The 8819-nt window shown below is 36.1% G+C and overlaps 1 protein-coding gene across 1 annotated transcript; it reads right to left on the bottom strand.

The window, feature by feature from the left end:
* Window positions 1–1255: 1255 nt before the first annotated feature.
* On the bottom strand, window positions 1256–5394 carry LOC139979098 (uncharacterized). Its single transcript, XM_071989765.1, has 2 exons — window positions 4647–5394; window positions 1256–3161 (listed from the first exon to the last, which is right to left on the bottom strand). Exon 2 carries the CDS (start codon window positions 3109–3111, stop codon window positions 1810–1812), a length of 1302 nt encoding a protein of 433 aa, XP_071845866.1. The 5' UTR covers window positions 3112–3161; window positions 4647–5394; the 3' UTR covers window positions 1256–1809.
* Window positions 5395–8819: the final 3425 nt, after the last annotated feature.

The following is an 8819-nucleotide window of genomic DNA, read 5'->3' as shown; positions in this document are numbered from 1 at the left end:
CGAAAATTAGCCTCCGTCATTTCCAGAAATAATTAAAAGGGCCCCTATATTTAGGCCCCTAATTGTCAAATATTGGTTTCGTGTGCTAGGCAAAGGTGTATTGAAACGAACCTCTAAGTATTATTTTATCTGAAATTAACACCTTAGTGTATTGACCTGGTGACCTCTCAATTTGTACTGTATGAATATTATGGTAATAGGCTTATAAATGAAGGGCCCACGACATGGTGTGGGGGGGGGGGCAGGCCAATTTCCCGTTTTCCGGTGCTGGTCCGCCAGTCCGACTTTGCTGACATGCCAAAGGGGTTATCATGAAGAGTTCAGTAACAACTTGAAAGGAGGTAAGTCTGCACTCTTGCGCAATCAGATTACAAATTTGAGAATGTCAAAAAATAATCATGTCCACTGGTTGCACTGTTGTATTTGACAGTTTGATAGAAGTAAAGATTTTATTTGCCAAACGTCGACAACCTCCAATGATGATTTGCCATGTTTTAATTTATTTGAGATTTTGAAGGAAATGAGTAAGGCGTAATTGTAGGCCTACTTATCTGTTTTGGTATCTTCCTTGTATGAGTCATGCAAATAAAGAAAACTGAAAGCTTAACTTATGTTTTTTAATTTAATTTAATTTTACTTCATGTTTTGATAGTATGTCTGACCTCTTAAATGAACACAGTCTATTCGTGAAAGTTAAAGAAGTTAAATGCATTCGTGGCAAGCACAGAGATCAATATACAATTGTTTCTTCATTCAGTTAGTTCAGTAGTCTACTGTAACCCTTTTAGATGTTTGTTTACAAAAATAAACCTTTTCAACTAGGAGTTGTGCAGGCTTTCAAAAATTTACACAATGCAATATTCATGACTTCTGATGTTGAACGATTTGTCGTATAACTAGGATTTATGCCACTGTTATCATTTTTGTGAACAATGACCACATTTAAGGCGAAGAAGTTGAAAGAAATCTGGTTCACAGCTCTGTGCTCTGCATTAAATGCATTAAGCTCATTTCAATGTAACAGCTAGACTTGAACAAGCCACTTAAGTAATCTCTAAATGTATAATACAAAAATATACTATTCTCGATATATATATATATATACACACACACACACACATATATATATATATATATATATATATATATATATATATGTGTGTGTGTGTGTGTGTGTGGGTGTGTGTGTGTGTGTGTCTGTTGGCGTGTGTTGGAAAGTAATATATATCCACAAGAGAAAAAGGGGAAAAAATGATACTGTAAGTTCCAACTTTATTACTTAAAACGTTAAATCAGTTACAAAATATTTCGAGCGTTAACACGGCTCTTCTTCAGTTGCAGTAATGAAATGGAAGAACCCCAATAAGGTCTAGTTTCTATATATATATATATATATTTATTCATGAGATAAGATTCATAATATTAGATTTGGTTTCTTTTAAGCAAACTTAATTTCAAACACATTTGAGAATAGTCAGGCAATCACGCCATAAATATGTGTAATAACCCTTTAAATACCCTCTTATTGTTTGCAGCTTTTTTTTCTCTCCACCGTATAATTGATTAGTAAAATAAAAGCATGCAATAGTGTCAAGATGAGAATATTTGCATATTTATTTTAATGTTAATGTTGAAATTATTGGCTTATGAATTGACATTTTGAAAGAGCAAAGATTATCTTGGCAATTTTGAAAGGTTCCTTGAATTTCCCATCCAATCAATATAGTTCTAAGTTTTGGCACGCACAAGCTTAATCGTTAAGTACTTTGTGCAAGTCAAGACCACACAAATATTAATGCCAGAACTTCGTCAGCAGATCAACCACGCGAAAAACTCCCTTATGGCTTCTATGGCTGAGCATATTGCTGGCAATACTTCAGTACTTACAAAGTTTGCTGCTTTCTGTGCTGCAATTTCTATCCCATTTTTAATGTTTTCCAATCTTTTTTTAATATTTAAAAGAGTATCTTCTAGTAGTTCCCATGTTTCTTGATAAGCTTTCCGAGCTTTCTCAGGGATGAAACGTGTGATGAATCTAGCGCCCATTTTGGCTCCAATAACAAGTATCGGTGAAAGGAGAATTTCCACCACAGGGGAGTAGCAGGCAGCAATGATGATGCCTCCTCCACCTGCGACTACAACCACCAGCAAGAACTCGATTACTCTCTTCTCCAATTCTTCTCGATATTGTTCTTCATCTATCTCTTTACATTGACGTTTCCGCTGAAGAGTCCTTACTGCTCTACAAAACGAACCGCTCTCAACCAAAACGACTCCCAGCAGTCCAATCATTTCAAATAGGGAATTGTGAATTCCAACAGCTGCCGTTAGTTCTTGAGCAAAATTTTCAATGACTTCTAATGTGAAATCAGCCAAAAGTGATTTGCAACTTGTTCCAATAGAAACATAACATGCTTCTTTCAACTTAGTCCCAAGCCACGAGATTTGGTTACAACTACTCTGACCTGTCTTACAATAAGTACTGTAGTGTTCGCAATTAGCATTAAAGAATCCATAGTGCTCTCCATATTCTTCCAGTACCCATGGACGTGGGAGACCGGCGTCTTCTTCATCTCCGTGCAACCTTGATCTTGACCTGGCGAGCACTAACTCTGGCGGATTCTTCTTTCCAATGTCATCTGAATACTTGAACCTGTGAAGATGTGTTAATTCACTCTCTTCAATGATATCACTCACTCGCTGTGTTGTTATCAATCCATCCCAGCCTTCAATGACCAGGCTGTCTTCATTAACCTTCACAACTATGGCATGGTGCCAGATTAAGTAAGATCGGTCGAATCCCACATGATCACCCGGTTCCACATCTGCCAAGCTATTCACACGTTCCCGAGAAAGTCTCACTTGAAAGTCTGGATCCAGTTGACACGCAATAGGCTTATTTGCATATAGCAGAACCTCATTGACAATCATTACTTGTTCTTCGTTTTCGTTAGCAAATCTATCAACTAAGTATTCTTTCTGACAGCTTCTCTTCTTGCAGCAGACACCCCAAATTTCATTCTTTTGGGTGTTTCTTAAAATCCAAAAATTTGATGGGTCATTGTTGCCACATGAACAACCCTCTACGATTGTAATATCCCTGTCAGACATTATTCCAAAGAAATTGTACTGCTTTGGCCGTTGAAACACGAAATGAAATCCTGTTAGGGACAAAATGAGGGATAAAATCAGGTAAATTAAATGGTGTCTGCTTTTTAACTTACAGGTACATTAAGGTGTGGATCTAAACGAAAATATTGGAGGGGAATGAATGAAAAGGTTGTCTGTAAGTTGCTGTGTACAGACAATGCTTGAGAAACTTGTCATCAAGACAACAGGCAAAGACATCGCCTAGTTCAGAGAGCAAGAATAAAAAGAGTCTAAAGGTTAAACAGACACAAAAATTTAAGGCAAAATGTGTGCTGTTAAGTTGGCATGTATGCCTGCCTACATCATGTATATGAGTATAACATGACATATTACAGACTATAATTAGTTAAGTACTACTGTACCACAGAGGTGTTAGCATAAGAGAAAGAACTGCATACTACTATAATAGCTCAACTATTTCCTCTATACAAACAAGACCTTTGATAGACTGCTGATAAACTGATTATCACTGTGGATAAATTTCAATCTACTGAGCTTGAAGCAAACCATTCATAATGTAATATGTCAGTCATAATTGAGACTCATCATAGTTCATATGATGTCATTGAGTCTAGATATAATAGCTAATCATTTATTTCCATGGAAACTGCTGTTTACTCTACAAAAAACAGGATAATTAACCTATGAATTGCATTCCCCTTATCATAACCGTCCTCATTTTGCTATTTTCATGTGGGAAGAGGTACAGTACTGTAGCGATGATTCTTGTTACAATTACTTACATCAACCTCAGGCCCAGCCCCTCTTCCTTGTAGTTACAACACGGCTGACATAATCCATGTTCTTTTTGTTCAGCTACACGCCGCATTGCGTGCGTAGCATAAAGGTGAGGGTTATCAACAAACTGTTTCTCTTACTTGAAGATACATTAGAGTAGCTCATGGCTCATGTCCATCAACACTAAGATTATCTTAAAGTCCACCATGAAAATGACTAGTTTACAAGCCTACATCATTCCCAATCAATCGATTATCTTAAGGAAGCCCAGCTTACAATACTGTAAGTGATCATTATTTGCCATGATGAAGACACAGGCCTATGATTGAAGTTTGAAGTTTATTTTTCTACTTTCCATAACAAATTAGTAATTAACATATATGCATACTATTAATAATAACATATATTATAACAGCAATGATGAAAATGCAAATATAGTTGGTGGAAGTGGAGGAACCAGAAATAAGTATAACTTTTCGAGTCTGGTCCCTTATTTCTTAACAGAAAATAAAGAAAAAAACAGAGTATGAGATTTAAGAAACTGTTATAGTTTGCTTTTTGATATATTTAGTGTGTGAGAGAACTGTTAATATAGTTATCAAGAGAATCCAGAAATGTCGACCTGTAGTTCGAATATGAAAATGACTGAGGCTTTGTTCTAGACTATGGTTGGTGTAACAAGTCTTTCGAACGATTGTTATAAGTGTAATGGCTTGTATTTTAAACAAAAGTTAGAAAATTGATTGAAGACAACTTACCGGACACATTTCGGCTAAATTTCTGTCTAGGCTGATGCAGAGTCTTCTTTCAAACTTTAAAATTTGCCAGAAGTGTATGTAATGGATGAAAACTATTTGTACAGAAAGGTTGCACCACGTTATCCGAAGCCAAGTAACATAGTAACAGTGACCTCAATCAGCTACGTGCATCACATTATACCGGTTGGTGATTGACTTTCTGTTTGACAATCAATGGAATGGTGTAAGGATGCCTACAAACGTATTTATAATCTACTTGTGACAATAATGCAGGATTAACAACGGGGAGATTACTTGTTATGAAAATATTAATTCTTCCTAATTTCATTTATTAGACAAATTGATTGCATGCAGGTCAATTTGCGTCTACAAATGTTTAAAGTGGTTAAATGAACAAGTACAATTGAACGGCACTTCTGAGATTCCATATGTATGTGCATAATCTGTATTGCACAATACAGGGTAATTCCCGGGATTTGTTACGCAATTACCACTTCAGTCCTGCATTATCTCATTATGTTATCTGATATATAGCCAATGCAGGGAGCTGCGTTAGAGTAGCAGCTCCCTGGCCAATGTAAGCAACCTGTGCAGTATTATTTATGCAGAAAATACATTCATATTGGGTTGGGGAGGGGATGGAGTTCAAGGAGTAATAATGTCATCACTGACATTCAGAGGCGTAGAATATAAATTGTCACCGGGAATTTTCATCATGAGTGCACCCCCCCTCCCCCTTACATATCGAAAAGAGCCACCTCCACCCCGCAAATATATATATATATATATATATATATATATATATATATATATATATATATATATATATATATAATAAGAGAAAATGTGGAACAACAAAGTAATTGACAAGAATATACTTAAAGGTGTTGAGTCTAACATATGAACTGGTGAAAAATAGAAGTGCCCGGTTTAAGTACAATCTCATATTGTATATTACCTACACATACCCTAGATGTGGTCTGCCGTGCATACGCCACTGGCCTGCATGCAGCTAGCCGATGGCGCGGTACGTCACACGCCCTTCAAAGCAAACCTTTGGGAGCATATGTGTTGTCTGTTGTAATATGTTTATCATGTATTTCGGAATTTGCCTCCGTCATATCCAGAAATAATTAAAAGGGCCACTTTAATGGGGCCCCTTATTTCCAAATATTGGTTTCGTGTGCTAGGCATAGGTGTATTATAACGAACCTCTAAGTAGGCCTATTATTTTATCTGAAATTAACAGTAACCTTAGTGTATTGACCTAGTGACCTCTAAATTTGTACTGTATGAATATTATGGTAATAGGTTTAGCATATCAAGGGCCCACGACATGGTGGGGGGGGGCGGGCCAATTTCCCCGTTTTCCGGTGCTGGTCCGCCAGTCCGCTTTTGCTGACATGCCAAAGGGGTTATCATGAAGAGTTCAGTAACAACTTGAAAGGAAGTAAGTCTGCACTCTTGCGCAATCAAATAAAAAAATGGAGAAAGTCGAAAAATGATCATGTCCACTGGTTGCACTGTTGTATTTGACAGTTTGATAGAAATTAAGAATTTATTTGCCAAACGTTGACAACCTCCAATGATGATTTGCCATGTTTTAATTTATTTGAGATTTTGAAGGAATTGAGTAAGGGGTAATTGTAGGCCTACTTATCTGTTTGGTCCTTTCCTTGTATGAGTCATGCAAATAAAGAAAACTGAAAGCTTAACTTATGTTTTTTAATTTAATTTAATTTTAATTCATGCTTTGGTAGTATGTCTGACCTCTTAAATGAACTCAGTCTATTCGTGAAAGTTAAAGAAGTTAGATGCATTTGAGGCAAGCACAGAGATACATATACAATTGTTTCTTCATTCAGTTAGTTGAGTAGTCTACAGTAACCCTTTCAGATGTTTGTTTACAAAAATAAACCTTTTCAACTAGGAGTTGTGCAGGCTTTCAAAAATTTACACAATGCAATATTCATGACTTCTGATGTTGAACGATTTGTCGTATAACTAGGATTTATGCCACTGTTATCATTTTTGTGAACAATGACTACATTTAAGGCGAAGAAGTTGAAAGAAATCTGGTTCACAGCTCTGTGCTCTGCATTAAGCTCCTTTCAATGTAAGCTAGACTTGAACAAGCCACTTAAGTAATCTCTAAATGTATAATACAAAAATAAACAATTCTCGATATATATATATACACACACACACACACACACATATATATATATATATATATATATATATATATATATATATATATATATATATATATATATATATGTGTGTGTGTGTGTGTGTCTGTTGGCGTGTGTTGGAAAGTAATATATATCCACAAGAGAAAAAGGGGAAAAGATGATTACTTTAATTTCCAACTTTATTACTTAGAACGTTAAATCAGTTACAAAATATTTCGAGCGTTAACACGGCTCTTCTTCAGTTGCAGTAATGAAATGGAAGAATCCCAATAAAGTCTAGTTTCTTCCATTTCATTACTGCAACTGAAGAAGAGCCGCGTTAACGCTCGAAATAGTTTGTAACTGATTTAACGTTCTAAGTAATAAAGTTGGAAATGAAAGTATCATTTTATTCCCTTTTTCTCTTGTGGATATATATATATAATATATATATATATATATATATATATATATATATATATATATATATATATATATATATATATTTATTCATGAGATAAGATTCATAATACTAGATTTGGTTTCTTCTTAAGCAAACTCAATTTCAAACACATTTGAGAATAGTCAGGCAATCACGCCATAAATATGTGTAATAACCCTTTAAATGCCCTCTTATTGTTTGCAGCTTTTTTTCTCTCCACCGTATAATTGATTAGTAAAATAAAAGCATGCAATAGTGTCAAGATGAGAATATTTGCATATTTATTTTAATGTTAATGTTGAAATTATTGGCTTATGAATTGACATTTTGAAAGAGCAAAGATTATCTTGGCAATTTTGAAAGGTTCCTTGAATTTCCCATCCAATCAATATAGTTCTAAGTTTTGGCACGCAAAAGCTTAATCGTTAAGTACTTTGTACAAGTCAAGACCACACAAATATTAATGCCAGAACTTCGTCAGCAGATCAACCACGCGAAAAACTCCCTTATGGCTTCTAAGGCTGAGCATATTGCTGGCAATACTTCAGTACTTACAAAGTTTGCTGCTTTTTGTGCTGCAGTAACTATCCCATTTTTAATGTTTATCAATCTTTCTTTAATATTCAAAAGAGTATCTTCTAGTAGTTCCCATGTTTCTTGATAAGCTTTCCAAGCTTTCTCAGGGATGAAACGTGTGATGAATCTAGCGCCCATTTTGGCTCCAATAACAAGTATCGGTGAAAGGAGAATTTCCACCACAGGGGAGTAGCAGGCGGCAATGATGATGCCTCCTCCACCAGCGACTACAACCACCAGCAAGAACTCGATTACTCTCTTCGACAATTCTTCTCGATATTGTTCTTCATCTATCTCTTTACATTGACGTTTCCTCCAAAGAGTCCTTACTGCTCTACAAAACGAACCGCTCTCAACCAAAACGACTCCCAGCAGTCCAATCATTTCAAATAGGGAATTGTGAATTCCAACAGCTGCCGTTAGTTCTTGAGCAAAATTTTCAATGGCTTCTATTGTAAAATCAGCCAAAAGTGAGTAACATTTTCCAGTAAAAACAGAATATGCTTCCTTCAATTTAGCACCAAGCCACGAAGATTGGTTACAACTACTCTGACCTGTCTTACAATAAGTACTGTAGTGTTCGCAATTAGCATTAAAGAATCCATAATGCTCTTCATATTCTTCCAGTACCCATGGACGTGGGAGACCGGCGTCTTCGCCATCCCCGTGCAATCTTGATTTTGATCTGGCGAGCACTAACTCAGGCGGATTTTTTTGTTCAATGACATCTGAATATTTGAACTTGTGAAGTTGTGTTAATTCACTCTCTTCAACGGTTTTCCTTACTCGCTGCGTTCTTTTCAACCCATCCCAGCCTTCAATGACCAGGTCGTCTTCATTAACCTCCACAACTATGGCATGGTGCCAGATCAAGTAACACCGGTCGAATCCCACATGGTCACCCGGTTTCACATCTGCCAAGCTATTCACACGTTCACGAGAAAGTCTCACTTGAAAATCTGGATCCAGGTCACATGCAAT

Source organism: Apostichopus japonicus, chromosome 13, assembly GCF_037975245.1.
Source record: "Apostichopus japonicus isolate 1M-3 chromosome 13, ASM3797524v1, whole genome shotgun sequence".
NCBI classification, from domain to species: domain Eukaryota; kingdom Metazoa; phylum Echinodermata; class Holothuroidea; order Aspidochirotida; family Stichopodidae; genus Apostichopus; species Apostichopus japonicus.
This window is presented reverse-complemented; position numbering and strand designations above follow the sequence as displayed.

What these genes read in the sequence shown, in the direction of transcription:
- LOC139979098 (XM_071989765.1), bottom strand. Translation starts at nt 3,111, where the DNA reads ATGTCTGACAGGGATATTACAATCGTAGAGGGTTGTTCATGTGGCAAC.